This window comes from Chenopodium quinoa, unplaced genomic scaffold, assembly GCF_001683475.1.
Source record: "Chenopodium quinoa cultivar QQ74 unplaced genomic scaffold, ASM168347v1, whole genome shotgun sequence".
In the NCBI taxonomy this organism is placed as follows: Eukaryota; Viridiplantae; Streptophyta; class Magnoliopsida; order Caryophyllales; family Amaranthaceae; genus Chenopodium; species Chenopodium quinoa.
In genome coordinates this window covers 3,011,179-3,028,914 of record NW_018743574.1, presented here as the reverse complement: position 1 = coordinate 3,028,914, position 17,736 = coordinate 3,011,179, and the positions used below count along the sequence as shown (strand labels likewise).

The 17,736-nt window shown below is 35.2% G+C and overlaps 2 protein-coding genes across 2 annotated transcripts; both read left to right on the top strand.

Moving 5' to 3' along the window:
- Positions 1-689: 689 nt before the first annotated feature.
- LOC110682059 (protein S-acyltransferase 8-like) lies at positions 690-6,988 on the top strand. Its single transcript, XM_021858275.1, has 5 exons — positions 690-956; positions 3,091-3,276; positions 4,353-4,649; positions 5,499-5,729; positions 6,187-6,988. Exons 1-5 carry the CDS (start codon positions 918-920, stop codon positions 6,658-6,660), a joined length of 1,227 nt encoding a protein of 408 aa, XP_021713967.1. The 5' UTR covers positions 690-917; the 3' UTR covers positions 6,661-6,988.
- Positions 6,989-8,019: 1,031 nt separating this feature from the next.
- On the top strand, positions 8,020-13,496 carry LOC110682058 (WD repeat domain-containing protein 83-like). Its single transcript, XM_021858274.1, has 8 exons — positions 8,020-8,382; positions 9,384-9,486; positions 10,490-10,597; positions 10,759-10,868; positions 11,311-11,418; positions 11,512-11,557; positions 11,759-11,890; positions 12,949-13,496. The coding sequence occupies exons 1-8, from the start codon at positions 8,174-8,176 to the stop codon at positions 13,030-13,032; spliced, it is 900 nt and encodes a 299-aa protein (XP_021713966.1). The 5' UTR covers positions 8,020-8,173; the 3' UTR covers positions 13,033-13,496.
- Positions 13,497-17,736: the final 4,240 nt, after the last annotated feature.

The window sequence follows — 17,736 nt, the reverse complement described above, 5'->3', positions numbered from 1 at the left end:
GTACTACTACGTAATAACTATATGTGTATAATCAACTATGCAAGTGTAAAAATAGAGAAACAAAATTTAGAAATGTGTAACAAAACATTCAACTCATATATAAAACTAGTTTGATTGTAAATGTGATCCTTGCTATATTTGATAATGTAGATGACATCCGATCTCAAATTTGCTCACCATACTCAAAATTTCTAAATAGGATTATTGTTACAAGAATTATTTTTTTTACTTTATATTTTGAATATAATAAATATTCAACCCAAGCATTGATGGCCAATTGGGCAATTGGCCATAGCCATGGGCAAACATTTCCACAAACCTCAATGACAACTGTCTACACAATACAAACCAGATAATACAAACAATTTCCCTAAAATGCCTTCTGTTCAAATCATTTTTCCACCATAGTTACCCCACCAAACAAGCACACAACCAAAGGGCAAAATCGTCTTTACAACTATCATAACAGACTGTATTATTAATTTATTAACAGCATTATTTCTTAATTTTATTTATTTTTGTTTACACCCATACAGATACAGTATTAATGTATTATTATTCCCATTTTTTATCCTCCAAAAACATTCTTCCCCCTTCTTATTTTCTATAGATTTTATTATATTAATCTTATTCCCTAATTTAAAATTTTTTAAATTAGAAAAAATTTAAAAAATAAATATTGGAAAGAGTGGAAAAGCAGATAGTCTCAAAGGCAACAGAGCAAACTCATTACTGTCCTCAATCAATCAATTACTCTAATTTTCAGCGCATATTTTTTGAACCCTTAAACCGCCTTTCTCTCTCCTCTTTTCACGACTTCCAAGACTCTGAAGAATGAGCAGAAGCTACCACCAACAACAAGTTACGAATCTTCGATTCTCTATTGGTCTATTTCTTACTGATTTTCTTCTTTTCTGATGGCTAAGCGGGTTTATCAAGCTTGGAAAGGAAGCAATGTAAGATTGTTTTTTCTCTGTTTTTTAATTGTTATTTTGATAATTCTAGCTTAATTTTGCCTTAATTGTTCATGGGTTGTCTTAATTTGATGATAATTTATCTGGGTATTCCTTAATTTGTAATCTTATCTAGTGATTTTGTAACTTGGGTTACTGGATTTTGATGAGCTGGCGTCAATTGGAACCTTTTGATTTCTGCTTTTGACCACAATTTACGTGTAAATTTGATCTGGGTGTTTATAATTTCGTGTAATTTGATCTGGGTTTTACGTAATTTGCCCTTTTTGATGGGTGATTATGAACTGGGTAGGAAGGAACCCTATAAATATTTGTCAAATTGTTATTTTTATAAAGGGAATTTTGGGTAGATACTGGCTTTGGATGGGATCTGAGTGGATTTTGAAGTGATGATGGTGTAGCTTTTAACACTGAATGGAAATGTTGTTGATGATTTCCGAGGGATTTTGTGTAACAATGAATTTACACACAGTTGTCATTTTAAGAGTAGACATGGATTTCTCCTTGTTACTTGATAAATTGATCATACCCCTGTACCACCTTTTCCGGCTTTTGTTCGAACTCCTGGCTTTCATGGCGTGATGCTTGGCAAGGAGTATAATTGTGCATTTCTCTGATATGTTGGCAAAAGAGTGGTAAGTAAGGGGGTGGTATGTGTACTATACTGGCGGGTTTCATGTTGATGTAGAATTGGCAACTGTTGAGGATTATGTTTAAGAACTAAAATTTTTATATACACATCGACTGTACTAATTCCCAAGACAAATTTCAATCAACCCTGACAATTACTTGTCTTTCTTTTTTTGTGGGTGTTATTGGCTATTTCTATAGACTAGGGAAGATCGTGAGCTTATTTTAGTGAAGAGTGACTAAATGACTATAGCGCATAATTCATATCTAGAATGGAGAGAATTATGAATAGTTTTCTTGAGGAAATACAGAGATCCTTGTTACATCTTTTCTTTAAGCATCCAAGCTAGATAGGGTACATCTGTAATTCTTGCTGGATGAGCTTTTGTGATCCTCTGAAGGTTTTGGTATGTGCCCAACAAGGGCTTTGTGGATCATGTATGTGGTTCCTTTAAAGATACTATCACAGTGTCTAACTGTTGAAATAGAGTTCAATGTTTACAGCTACAATCACACATTCACACCCCTTGTTCATATGATTTGCTTATTGTATGATTGCTATCTGCTGATTTATTTCCTTTATTGTATTATGCATTTCAAGACATGTGTGGTAAGAAATAAAATCAACAATTATAACATTCAAATGAGTAAAGGACAGTGGATGTGGGAATTCATCACATCTTGCTTTCCTTTTTTCTGTATAAAAGCTTTTCATTAGCATGACTTGCATGTCATGTGAGTAACTGAGTATGTAATATGTAGCTGTTGTCTGCTACAAGCCAATTATCCATTATAAATATTTTTGGAAAGGTACCCAAGAACACCGTCAAAACCAGCTCTTGCTTTTAATTCATCCCATCCAAAGTTCAGACAAGGAAGCAAATTGCGGGTTCATCAATTATGTATTTTAGTCAGAGTTGAACTTGATACTTGATAGGCAATCATGACAATTTGATACTTGATAGGCAACCAATTATAAGTGAGGTCAAATATAGGTAGCTTTACCCCTATTCTATTGAAAGGCTTAGATCTAAAAGGCAATAGTCATTTGCCAACCCATGGTATATGAAAACACAAGCATGTTAATAGGATGATGTTTGGTTTATATAATCCACAAATTATTAAATCATTTGTCTCCATTTGAAATAAACTTGCTAAAACCCTTTCTATGTTTTTTTTTAGAACTCAAACTCCAAGCATATATGCCTTCTTTTAAGGGATTATAGCTTATCAATCCTGTTTTGACGTATCTGTCTTTCTTGTTACTGCCTTTATGGAGATGTATGCCGTCCTCTGTGTTGCATGTTTCTTTTTAAGACTGGATCTTGTAGAACTCTTGGATGTCGTGTCACCTAATGTTTTGGAATTCTCTCTTGTGCAATACTTACTTCACCTAGTGTATTTTTGTACCCAATTATTGCACTTTGTTGACCCTCTAACTTTCATTATATTTCCCTGCATTGTTGGGAATTCTTGTCTGTTGCAGATTTTTTTATGCAGTGGGAGGCTGATATTTGGACCAGATGCTAGATCGCTTTCAGTGTCTGTATTGCTTATACTTGTGCCCACAGTTATCTTTTGCACCTTTGTAGCAAGACATCTTCTCCATAAGTTCTCTTCGTATAATGCTGGATATGCAATTCTGGTGGTAGCCATCATCTTTACCATCTATGTTAGTCATCTAAACTTTTATTTATGTTATTTTAAGCTTTAGATTGTATTCCAATCACTTAATTAATTTATTTATTTATTTATTTTTTGGGTGAGATGAAACATTTGCTGAATCAATGATTCAAATGTACCTGGAGGGTCTGAGAATGTAGGGGTCTGCACATGTTTTCAGGTTTAAATGATCACTATTTGATTTAAAACATGACTAAATGAATTCTCTATTTATCATGGAGGAATCCTCATATTTTCAGTCTGAATTGAGCATTATTCGGCTGACTTTTAAACTATCTGCCTGGATTTGGTACTCGGCTATAGACTATACTGGTTTGTAACACAGACATGGGTACAGGCTCTGGCATACACACTCACTTACACCATGCTATCCTCTTTCACTTCCCTGTTGCTCATGGTTTTCATGTGGAATATATGGATGAATATATATATTTAGTATATCCCTCTGCTTGCTTAGACTCTGAAGTTTGGAAGAGTCCAGGTGTTACAAAAATGTTAGATAATGGGTTTGTAATGTACCTGAAGCATTATATGGGTTAATCAGTTAATGAACCTTGCACTTTTAGCCCCAAGTATGAAAAAAATTTAAGTAATAAAATAAACGCTTACTTGATAGCTTTGAAAGTTTGAAAGACCCTGGTTGCTCACCTTTCTCTGAGGGTCCGGGAATCATTGCCTTTTGTTCTCAATATAGTGTTTTAGTGCTTACATTAAGAGAAAGGTGGTAGATCTGAAATCTGAGTAATCAATTGAAAGGTGACAGGTAGAGAACCTGAGGATTTTGATCATTTCAGAGAGCCACTTCAGTGGTGAGATTCTTTTGTTTATGGTTGAACTAATTCAGCATTGACAGAGATAGAGAGCATGTCGATTTGGGGGTGTGGGGGGCGTAGTTGAAAGTTAATATTTCACCATTTCTGGTTTCAGTTTTTGTTTCTGTTTCCATTTCTATATTTATAAGTTTCTGTGTCAGTGCTGCAAATGTTATAGAAGTCCATTTTTTTTTGTGTGCCTTTGGCAATGTGGCATTTTTGGTTGATTTTATTACCCTGCTGATTATGACAGGTATTGGTACTTCTTTTATTTACTTCAGCCCGTGATCCAGGCATCATTCCTCGCAATTTACATCCACCAGAGGAAGAGTTTTGCTATGAATCTTCAGAGGCTGGCGGCAGGCCCACACCGAGTCTGCAATTCCCCCGCACCAAAGAAGTCCTTGTTAACGGTGTTCCTGTCAAGGTGAAATACTGTGAAACATGCATGCTATATCGTCCACCCCGATGTTCTCATTGCTCGATATGCAACAATTGTGTGGAGAAATTTGATCACCATTGCCCTTGGGTTGGGCAATGCATTGGAATGGTATGTAGCTAAAAATCTCAGTAATCCGACTTTTTTCAAGATTCATGGGACATTTGCAATGTGTTCTTATTTGTTATTATGTTTTTCACACATGCATCTCCCCTTGGTAATACTTGAATTTCCATGAAACTGATTAAAAATACCTGATGTAGTGTAGTTGGGTATGATATGCTTCATTTTTTTTTAAAAAATATTGTATAATCATTAAAAATGCTAGTCTTTTAGAATTGAAATGGTTAAGGTCATTGTGCAAGTTTCTTCAACTATAGATGCCATGTCGTGTTTTCTGTAATGATTCGAAAGTAAAGATTCTCCGAGCTGGTTGATGCATCCATTTGACTTCAAAAACTATTTCATAGGTCAAAGCCTTGAGAAAGGCTCCAAGTTGATGTTATGTCCTGGTATGGTGTCTAGCCAATTTGCTGCTTTGTCTTACTTTGATGAATGAGACAGGATTGACCTTTCATTGGACCTCTTTTTTTTCTCCCCCTTTTTTTTTGTTCTTATTTGTATTTTCCAAATTTAAATTGCTTAGTTCACTACTGTTGCTTGCCTTTTCGTTTTCTCATTTTCTATCCTCACTCTCAACCCCCCCCCCTCTCTCTAGTTTCTTCCTCTCCTCTCTTCTCTTTTCCCTTAATAGAGTTGAAGTTGAATAAATTTTCGTGATGTGCTATATGAGCATCTGGTGTAGAGATCTCTGAACTAGGAATTTTTTCCTATGAAAATCATGCATCTAGTAGTTCATTGCATCTACTTTGATGTGTAAAATGGGACCATGTTCTTTCTACTGTCCTCTAATAACATGTTTGATGCTTTGTTTGACACTGTATTTCTTGATTTTTGCAGCGCAACTACCGTTTCTTCTTTATGTTCATATCTTCTGCAACCCTTCTGTGCATCTTCGTATTTACACTGTCAGCTTTGTACATAAAATTTCTTGTGGATGAGCATCACAATGTGTGGAAGGCCATAAAAGAATCACCAGCCTCAGTTGTGCTAATGTCCTACTGCTTTGTTGCATTGTGGTTTGTTGGGGGTCTCACCGGCTTCCATCTGTACCTGATAAGCACGAACCAGGTAAATCTCACATCCCTCTTTACATTTTTTTCTTTATTACACGTCTCTGTTCCAATTTGCTTGTTTCATGGTTTATGTAATTTTTTTGGCATTGCCTTTCTGGCTTGACAACAATAGGTTTTCAAGTACCAACTGTATGAAGTCTGGCTTATAAGTGGCTGATCTTGTTTGTATGATGTGCTTTCATTTTGTCTGTTTTCCTATAATGAGTTTCTTTTTTTAAAAAAAGCTAGATTTCTACATCAGGAAACAGGCATTGTTCATACGTGGGATCTGTTATTGATTGTTTCTGCAATCCTCGTCTTCGAAGCTGTAGATTTGGCACCATAATGTGACCCTCTCCCCCTTTTCCCACCCAAAGGAATAAAATTAGAAGTATCATAATATTATTGATTTGTATATGTTTTATTTTGGTAATTAGCTTTTAGCTACTTAATAATTGTATCTTTTTCCCCAGACCACTTATGAAAACTTCAGATACAGAGCAGACAACAGGCGAAATGCTTTTGACCGTGGTTGCATTTCCAATTTCTTTGAAGTGTTCTGCTCAAAGATTCAGCCTTCAAAGAACAAATTCCGTGCATATATACAAGAAGAGGCACCGAGGATACCCATGAGACCAATGCCTGAGGTAGCTGAAGAATTTGGTGAAGACAGGCGAACAAAAGTGGAAGATGATCTGGAAATTGGCGACGATATTCTGAAACTATCTCAAAGACGTGATTATTATGGGACTGATGATCTCAAAAGGAGAGGTAGCGATGGGTTTTCTCGTGAATCTGCTGAATCTGATTATAATAATTTGGGCTCAGAACTGCAAGCTTCTTTGAGTCAATTAGGGACGGAGCAATCTCGAAGAGCTGGAAGTTTTGGCACATCACCGCACATCCTTGCTTTCAATGCCATTGTCTCAGATAGTAAAAAACCTTGATGTTAACTTCTTGAGCATTGCTATTGATACTTCCATGTATTCTCTTTACTCATGTTCAGTTGAAAAACCATCAATTGTTAGCCACTATTTTTTTTCATCTTTTGGTTTTCGCTCAGATTGGGCTGGTAGGGTTGTAGGCAGGCTTGGGTTGGTGGGAGATGGTGGGCAAAACTCGGTATATATTTTCATGGATGAAAGACTTTCTATGTTGTATTTAGTTGAATTTGAAAGTATAGATTTACAAACAATTGCTAATGTTCTAGAGATTCAATTCTTGATGTTTGTAAAACTTTCAAAGATAATTCTCTATGCATTATTTTTCTGAAAATTGGTAACTTGTTATGTACTTAAAAATTTGCTGAACTTTCTATATCTAGCGTGCTACCAAATTAAAATTGCCTTATTATTTTTATTTTGTATACATTTACTATGTATAACTATATAAAAAAGATTAAAACTCCAATAAGTTCGAGGTGTTATTTTCGAAGTAAGGTAAAAGTCGTAAGACGCTACCTGTTGTTAGTCGTTAATAATCAAACTAAGCACCATAAGGAGGCGTTTGGTATGTGGGAATTGGGGGTTGGGAATGGGAATTGAGGAGGTAGGAGTATATATTGTCCTGTTTGTTTTGTGGGAAGGGGAATTGTAGGTGGGATTGAGATTGGGAATGAAATTAAAATTGTTCTATTTCCATGATTTAATCACTTAGAGGGCAAGTAATCGATATGGGAATTGGGAATAAAGAGGAAAAGATTATTTTACCATTAATAAAAAGCTTAAGGATATAACATTAATAAGGGTGGTTTGATAATTTACAATTTTATTTCCCATCAATTCCTTCACAACCCAAACAAGGAACTGCCAATATTTTATTGAATTCCCAAATATAAATCTCAATCCCATTCTCAATCTTCTACGGGCTGTTTGGTAAGTGGGATTATGGGTTTGGAATGGGAATAATAATCCCTAGTCTTTGTAAACCCATGTTTGGTTGGTGGGAATTATAACATAAAATGAAAATGGGCTTGGGAATAATTAGCTTCTATTCCCTACATTTTATTAATTGGGGATGGCAAGTAATATTTTGGGGAAATTCACTAAATTGTTAAAAAGACAATACTACCCTTGTTTTGTGGCATATATTTTTGTGACATATGATAATAAAAGGGCAATCTTATAAATTTTGCTTTTAATCCCTCTATTATTCTTACATGCCAAACATAGGATTTAAAATTTCTCAATCTTATTTTCGAAATATGCCAAATAAGGAAGTGAGATTATTTTATGAATTTCCACCGATTAATTCACATTCCCGCTCCCACCCTATATTCCCTAAATTCCCAATCTCATTTGCCAAATGCCCCACTAGTCCTCAAATTTATTTCCATTTGCCAAGCGCCCGTAAAAGTAATTAACGCTAAGACGACTCCGTAGGAGGGTAATATAAGAGTGGAAGAAAGTAGAAAGAAAGAAGCAAAAAGGCAGGAAACATCGTAGGGAGGAGTGAAAGAGAATGAGCGGGGAAGGGTTACCGACGAAGGAGGCAAACGTGCTGAAGGGACACGAAGGCGCAGTATTAGCAGCCCGCTTTAACGCCGACGGTAATTATTGTCTGAGCTGCGGCAAAGACCGCACCATTCGCCTTTGGAATCCTCACCGTGGTATTCACATCAAGTCCTACAAATCTCACGGCCGTGAAGTTCGCGATGTCCACGTCACCCCGTATATTACTCCCTTTTCTTTTTTTTTTTCTTTAATTTATTATTTTGGCTGATTTTATGAATATTATTATCTTTCATTGAGTTTTATGAATTTGGGATGTTATGTTTGTTGATTCTATGTTATGCAAATCATAATGCAGTTTTTTCTAGCTGAGGAGAACTATTCTTGTTGCTAGCTAAGTAATATTTCAGTGTATCAATGTTAGAGTTCATTATCCTAATTTCATGTCTTTTAATTGTTATGATTATGTTGAAACCATTGTAGTCCACTTGTGAGTGTCCCACGCTGGGGAAAGAGTAGAGGTGGTTCCACCTTATGAGGTAGAGGAGTTAACTCCTACTATTGTCAATTGGTTTTTAGTATGGGAGCTCCGAAGCCTAGTTTGTGGACCAAACTCTCCTCCTCCTTGTTCGAATTGCCCAGACCCATTTCATATTGTCTCGAAATTTAACAGATTAGACCTATTCTTGTTGCTAGCTCAGTAATATTTCACTGTGATGATGATTTCATTGATTTGGGAGTTAAGTGTCAAGGATCCATATAGCTTGACAAAACATAACAGAACAAACTCTTATCTTGAAACAAGTATATATCAAAATAGATAGCAAAAGATAGTGAGCCTTCATGTTGAGTTGAAATTATAAATTTTGCCCAGTGACCCATGAAATATGACACTTGAATGGTGACATTATTGTTAACTAATTATGGTGACATTATTGTTAGCTTCAATTCTTGGTTTATGTCCACGCAATGCCTACATCTTAAATTAATAATGGATGAGCACCCATCAGAGAAGGCCTGTGTTCGGACTTCAGAACTCGGGGCATTTAGAAAAGTGTTTATAAGAACTGAAATTGTGGAAATTTTTTTTGCATGATTGAGGATATGCCAAATTTGTAACAAGTTTCAAACCATTTTTAGCTTGGGCGTAAGGAATTTATCTATCCTATCACATGCACACTTGACTTGGTTTGCTGAGCAATCATCAATGTCTATTTCAGGGACAACTCAAAGATCGTCTCATGTGGTGGTGACCGTCAAATATTTTACTGGGATGTATCTACTGGCCGGGTTATACGCAAATTCCGTGGACATGATAGTGAGGTTAGTTCACAGACAAACTTTGTACACCTGTTTTTGGTTATCACTGAACTAGTTTTGTATCTCTTTAAATTGGCATCGATAGTGCGAATTATTATTTGAAGGAGAATAGGGGAAGGTAGGAGAGCGATGAGGGCTTGCAGTTCTTTACTATATCTTTCCCTGAAGGAACTGACCTCATTACTTTATTCAAATCGGGGAAAATGTATTCGTCACTCTCCTTTCGTCTTCTCTCCAAAGTATCCCATCCAAAAACACTGTAAAAGTACTGAAGTTGCGCTGTGGAATCAGAATGTCTTGTGATTTGTTGATTTGATGTGAATGTTACAGTTATAAAAGGAAGGACTTGGGAAAAGGAGATGACTCTTTTTTCCAACCATTTCATAAACAGATCATGTTTCACACAAATCACAAGTTTTTCTCCCTTACTCTCCTATTGATCATAACACCCTTTATCCTGGGTCTTGAAAAGCAATGTGTTATGTTGGAGGATTGTCATTTAAAGCTTGAGGTCACAGCTCAGCCCTTTGATTAACCAATTGAACTATGTTAGGGGATTCAATATCTATGTTGCAGAAATCTGCTTGTAAAGCATCAGAATTTCCTTTGTGGAGTTGATTTGTCATTCTTCTCTCATTGCAATAATATGATGGACTTTTAATTTCCTATTCCGCAACTTGTGTCTAGTTGTTAGATTATGAATGTTGTTTAACGCATTTGTTGATGCTATTCAGAAGAGCTCATGTAAGCTTGGGGAAATGAGAACCATCTTGTTGTTTAATCCTTCCTCAATTTGCTCATTATGTTTTGCTATGAGAAATTTCCAGCGTCAATTAATATACTAAGTATATAACTTCAAGGCTTGGTTTCTATTTGACTAGTCTAATTACCCTTTGTCCCTATAAGAAATGGATAATTTTACCACCTTTGCATGAACATCCTATGATATGTTTTTATGTCTGTTGCTTCATGAATGGGAGAGCTTCTTAACCTCTTTTTTTTCCAGGTAAATGCGGTGAAGTTCAATGAGTATTCATCTGTTGTTGTATCAGCTGGGTATGATCGTTCCGTGCGTGCTTGGGATTGTAGATCTCATAATACTGAACCGATTCAGGTTGGAGTTCCTCTTTTCAGTTGATTGTCTCTTCTCAATTCTGTCCCTTTATAGTGCTTGAGTTGTTTCTGTGCTTTGAAGTTTAAATAATCGTATTGTATTACTTTGTTATGGTAGTCATCTGTTTGATTCTATGACATATATGTTGCTTGTGATTCTAGATTATTGATACTTTTCAAGACAGTGTTATGTCAGTATGCTTGACAAGTACTGAAATTATTGCTGGAAGCGTTGATGGGACTGTCCGAACATTTGATATTCGCATTGGTAGGTATGTACATTGATTTATATCAAGTTAGGATCAGTAATCACTGGCAACTACATAAATTGTTTGCGAAGTGCTCCATATTTTTTTCTCAGCCTATTTGGTAGGCGGTAGTGAACTAGTGAGTGGTCATATACATGTAATAGTAATCAATTTGTTTGTATTTGTACAAGGAAAGTATCATGTCCTTGTCCATAGTAATGCAACTCTATCCCCAATTATTTTTATGTATGTGTTGAGGGGCGACTAGGAGTAATGGATTAAGAGTGATAATGGGAATTTAAAAATAAATCCACCCACTCGAAGGTCGAGAAGCTTTACCATGACAGTGACATGGGACTTCCTTGCAAGATTACATATATTCTCATGACCACCATCACCGTCTACCACACCCCTATTATCTAGTAACAAGATAGGATTATAATTTCGTTTTTCTGGATATAAACAGGGAACTATCTGATAACTTAGGACAACCTGTCAACTGTATTTCATTGTCAAATGATGGTAACTGCACATTGGCCAGTTGTCTAGATTCTACTTTACGTCTTCTTGACAGGTGTGTAAATTACCTTCTTCATGTTGGTCTAACTGTATAAGGTTTGAGCTGGAAAATTTTCTGTTAATGCATTAAATGATTGTTAAATAATAGGACTTCTGGGGAGCTACTTCAAGAATACAAAGGCCATGTGTGCAAGGTTTGCATGCCATTTTACCCTTCTTAAGAAAGTGCACTGCAGTAGTAATCAACTAATCATCTTCCGCATTATTTGATAATTATCCATATTTCTGAATATTGTTTTTCTACTCTCATCAGTGTAATTTTCTTATGATTTGATTGGTATTTCCCGTTGTATATCTTGATTAATATTTGTATTCCTTGTTTTTTTGGACATTAGTCATACAAATTGGACTGCTGCCTGACCAATAGTGATGCTTATGTGGCTGGTGGTTCGGAGGATGGCTATGTTTTCTTCTGGGATTTGGTGGATGCTTCTGTGGCGTCAAGATTTCGTGCTCATGCCTCAGTGGTAATGTTATCTAGTACATGCTTATTCTTGTTTGTACATGATTCTTGCTAACTGGTCGTATCTCTTAAAGAAAAAAAGCATATAAAGTTATGTCTCACATTCCCCTGAAGTCAGCAAATGTTTCCTGGTTCTGTGGTGCCGATGTTGAGAGATATGTCACAATCAGACGTTATTGAACTGGAAATATTACGAGTATACAATTATCTTCAACAGTGAAGAGATTTTTTTAGTGTCTTGGCTCTGAAAGCAACCTTTTCACCATAGATCTAATTTTAGTTGGAATAAAAATCATAGCCCTTGCTCATCAGCCCATTCTCCAGTTTATTCTAGTGAACGCTTGTTATCTGAACCCAAATCAGTGCCAGTTAATAAATTATGCACCCAAGACCTAAAGCTACTTCAGTCAATGTGGCATTGAGTATGCACGCTCTAAATTGCCTTAAGTGGGTTGGAGAGTTGGCAACTTGATGCCGTGAATGCTATTGTATAGTTTACTTACTAGATGTGGTTTTGTCTTTTTTTTTTTTTTTTTTTTTTTTTCCATCCGCTGAATGTTCCAGCTGACAGTTATGCATTGTAGGTTCCCATAGGAACAGAACACTTCATAAACTGCTTCTATTTAACTTTCTCTCGTGTGTTTTAGCTTTCCTACCAAGGCCCTGCTAAATACTACTCCATACTACACTTCACAATGTGCGTCTATTTACTTAAAGTTTCTTTTCCCCTGTCCAGCTTAGCAATGCCTTGTCAGTTTAAAACCCCTACACATTCTTACTTTCCAAAGTGAATACCAACAAAACTAGCAACTCCTTAACTTGTGTGCATAACCTTAAAGGACACTTACTTTGGAATGGAAGGCATATATTTTTGCCTGGTCCTATGCCGCTGGTTGATTTTAGCAACTTGGATATTTTGACAATTATTTCTACTGTATATTGTTGGCTCATTGCTCAGATGTCTATTAAAATGCTGTTATTGTAGATTTAGTCATAAAACCCTACACTCTGATTTCTGAATATACTGATTTATTGACAATGACTCCTGCCCTTTTTAACCAGGTTACAAGTGTAAGCTATCATCCGAAGGACGACTGTATGATAAGTGCCTCCGTTGATGGAACCATCCGTGTCTGGAAAACGTGAGAAAAAAGCATGAGGACACTGACTCCTACCATTGCTTGTCCCTTCGATTTTATCAGACAAGCTCAATACTTACGTGTGCTGCTGCAATCTAATGCTATTGTCCTTTCAACTTTGTCAACATCTATCCAAGTGATGAACCAATGAAGTCCAGTTCTACGGTGATCACTATTGTTGTCATCTACTCCAACTCCCTCTCGGATGCTTGGTGTTGAGTTTCGATCTAGTACAGCAGTTTGTTTTGTACGAACTCTCAATTGTTTTACCAGGTTATGATGAAGTGTAAGAAATCAGCATCGATCCCCTATAGCGGACTACTCGTCCCTTAGTCTCTATTACTTTGTAAATTGTAGAAAACACGATAACTTGTGCACAATGTTAATCACACTCAAGAGTAGGGAAAAAGAAATATCATAGGACTTTTTGGTCAATAAACACGCAAAAAAGAAGACTTTCTTTTTTCTTTTTGGATTTAGGGTTCGGAGCGAGTTCAAAGAAAGAAAGTCTAATTCCTTGGCTACGAAGTTCTTGATAACTTTAATTGAATAAAAAAGTAAAAGTAAAATTAAGGAGCATGCAGAGACACACACTGAGGATATAACATTAGATTTAGTGCTACTTGAGGACTAACAAATTTGTTTTCTGTTTTCAAGTACCTTTGATAGAGTATAAAACATATTCCTGGGCCTTAACCATCAGTTTAAACTTTTGGTTGAGATGGTCCACTAACATGGTATCGGAGCCAGCGTGACACTAAAAAAGATCACGGGTTCGAATCTCATCCGCCCCTCCTCTGTGTTGGGCCTTTCATGTGAGGGGGAGTGATAGAGTATAAAACATATATTCCATTTAGTGGTCAGATTGATAACACGGTGTATTATATATAATATTTTCTTCCATTTAGTATCTATAATGTTAGTTTAAATTAACAATATTAGATCCAAACGCTTTTAAAAGAATTACTCGTTTTATAATTACTACAAACTCGAAAAATAAACGAGTAGCAACAAGCCGAACCATTATGCATAAAATCATACTCGTTTTAAGAATGTTAATTCTTAATTTATCATTGTCATATTTACAATATAATGCAGAAATTCTCCATACTAATTAATCCAAAACTCAAACTTAGCTTCAATTAGTAAAAGATACCAAAATCCACGCTAATTACATTGTTATAATTATACTTAGTAGCATATAATTAATTATATAGTTGCATAATAATTAACAGGCTTAGTAAGATTATACAACTCAACAACAGAACGATACCTCCTATTTTTCTTTCTTCGATAATCAACATCTTCTAATTCTCCTGCCACGTCACAACCTAACGACGATAACCTCAACGATATTATCCTCTTCTTATTATTATTAACATCCTTTTTTTCGTTCTTCCTCTTGTTGTTGTTGTTGTCGTTGTTGTTGTTGTTAAACTCGACACGACGATGTTTAACACCATCAACGTTGTCGAGGTGGTGGTTGTTATTACAACTACAGGAGCTACTCGTTGTCGCCGTGGTTGCGGTCATTGTTGTTTCACCTTCGCTTAGCTGAACTAGCTGCCGTGCCACCTCCATGTCTAAGTCCGTTACATAAAGTTCTTCCATGATTATATTAAAATTTTCTTATACTAAAGTTTGGTCGAATATTTTTTTTTTTTTTTTTTGATGTATAAATATATGGTAAGGCGGTGTTGAGGGTTAAGGTTGAGGAGAGAGAAAGAGGAAGAAGCGTAGAAAATACAAGGAAGAAAACAAGGAAGGGTGTATCGCATGTTTTGGAAATTTATATTTATAGTATTATTATTATTATTATTAATAAAAAATAAAATTAAGATAAAGAATAAAAGAGGAGGTGGAAATAAGGATTTAACACGCAAATTAACGTCTATTTTTTGGCCTAATTAATTAAATTGAGAACACGTCATGTAAAATTATACCGACTTAAAACTCTTTGAAGTCCGTTTGTTTTTATTATTTACTTTATTTGCGAAACTTTCAAGCCAAGGCAACTATCTTTTAGCCTTTTCAAGTATCATGATCTCATTATTTTTATTTATTTTATCTAGACTTTCGAAGAATTTTTCAAGATTATTCAAATACAAAGTGTATATTTGTGTATATATTAGTAAGGAGTAAAACCTTTAATTTTTTTTTTTTGTTGGTTTATATCTAGTCAAATGATGTGAGAATAATTAATGCATTATAATCTTATGTTCAAAAGTTGGTAGTTATTGTTTAATGATCATGTGTTGTAGTTTTAATACAAAATTTATGGTTATTTGGCCATTAACATATAAATGCCTCACACAAGCTAAGGATCTATATTATTGCTAAGTTCATCGATATCACGAATTTACAATGACTTAAGTAATTATGACAGATTAAATCAATATAGAATGTATCTATTGTACTCGTACTTATTAAATTGAAACAATAATAAGTAAAAAGTTGTCCTTATTGACTGATATCGTATTAATTGTTTTAAGTTTGTCTATAGTGCATTCGTACAAGCAATAAGTTACATTTGATAAATATACTACATAGTATACATCAACTAAACTAGTTTTTTGGCCCGGGCGCTGCTCCGGGTCATTGTATGTATATAAAAATACTATATTAAAAAAAGTAAATACATTAGCGGTTTTATAAAAACAATATTGACCATTTGTTATTTCATTATTTAATATGAAGTAACCTAAATGTTATATCGTATCAATTTATTTTACTTGTTAAAGGAATATTTTTTTTGGGATTTGTTAAACATCGCCCACAAATTACTACATAAAGCCCGCATTTTATAATTTTTTGACAAATTTGCCCTTTTTATAATTTTAACCGAAAACAAATTTTTCGCACTAAAAAAATGTGGATCACCGAAGAGACGTCGTCGGCGGCGATATGCACCGGAGAGTCGCCATCGTCGCCGGAAAACGAGGTTCGTAACGTATCGTAAGGACGAAATGGTGGCTGGCGCCTAGCCGAGAAGGCCATGCCGTGGTTGTGGCGCCTAGCCAGGACGCCGCCACCGTGGCATAGGCGCCTGGTGGGGAAGCCTCACCCATGGGAGTGGCGCGTGGCCAGGACGCCGGAGCCACGGCCGGGGCGCCTGGCCAGGACGCCGCCACCATGGCGGCGGCGTCCTAGCCAGGCGCCCCCACCGTGGCTCCGGCGTCCTGGCCAGGCGCCACTATGGGCTGCTTTAAAATTTTTTTTTTTTAATTTAATTTCTCTTTTTTTTTTCTTTTTTTTTTTGTTTTGAATTTTTTTTTTGTTTATTTGTTTGTTTTTGTTTTTTTTTTTTGATTTGTTTTTTATAATTATGTTTTTTTTATGGATTTTTGTTTGCGTTTGTTTAATTTTGTTTTAATTTTTTTTTGAATTAAATTTTTTTTAATAAAGTTTTTTTAATACATCTTTTAAACCAAAACAAAAAACTCACAAAACTTAAAAAATATAAAATTATAAAAACTTAAAAAAAGAAGAACATCAAAATTTTTAAAAAAATTTATAAAAAAAAAAAGGGAACATAAAATTTTTTTTAAGTAAAAAAACAAATTCAAAAAAAAAAAAACAAAAACAATAAACAAGAACATAAAATTAAAAATTAAAAAAAAAAAAAAAAGAGGAACATAAATTTTATTTAAAAAAAAGCAACAAAATTTAAAACAAAATAAAAAAAAAATCAGAAACATAAAATTTAAAATTAAAAAAAAGAAAAACAAATTTAAAAAAAAAAACCAAAAAAAAATTAAAAAAAAAAAATATATAACGAGGCGCCTAGCCCAGACGCCGTGACGGTGGCGGCGGCGCCTAGCCCAGACGCCACTACCACGGCGGCGGCGCATTGGCCAGACGCTGGTGCCGTGGTGGTGGCGTCTGGGCTAGGCGCCGCCGCCACCGTCACGGCGTCTGGCCTAGGCGCCTCCGCCGTGGTGGTGGCGTCTGGCCTTGGCGCCGCCACCGCCTCCGAACTTTTTTTTTTTATTTTTTAAAAACAAAATTAATAAAAAATACCTTCTCGCCGGAAAACCGCTGTCCACCCGCCGCCGGTGCCGCCACTTCCTTGCCGGGCCGCCTCGACATCGCTCGGAAAGTTTTTTAGAGAGAGAAAGTGGAAGTAGAGAATAGAGAGAAGAAATTGTGTTTTTTACTTTGAGGGCAAAAGTGTCATTTCACTCTAATTTTGTGGGCTTTATGTGGAGATTTGCGGGCGATGTTTAGCAATCCACTTTTTTTTCCCAACTACATATCATAAAAAATGTTTCTTCAAGTAACATATTTCGTAGTTAAGGTAAATATTATACTGTATTAATTTATTTTACTTGTTAAAGGGATTTTTTTTTTCCAGCTATATATCATTAAAATTCCTTCTAGTAACAAATTTCGTGGTTAAAAGAAAAAAACCTTAATTTAAATTTGGGTTACACATTTTAATACTTAAATATAAGTATATAACATATACTTAAGGTTGAGTAATTGAAAGAAAATAAATTAATTTTATAATTATATTGTTGTCAAAATATACACATATAAGTTGGCAATTAAAATTTTTGATTTTTTGAACATGAATAACTCTTTTTAATACAACTTTATTATCATTAAATTTATTGTTGGAGTGATGGTTAAAGTTTAACTTTACGGGTTGTTTATTAATTTTAAGATAAATTTTTAATCTATATGTCAAATTTTAAAACATATCACTGAT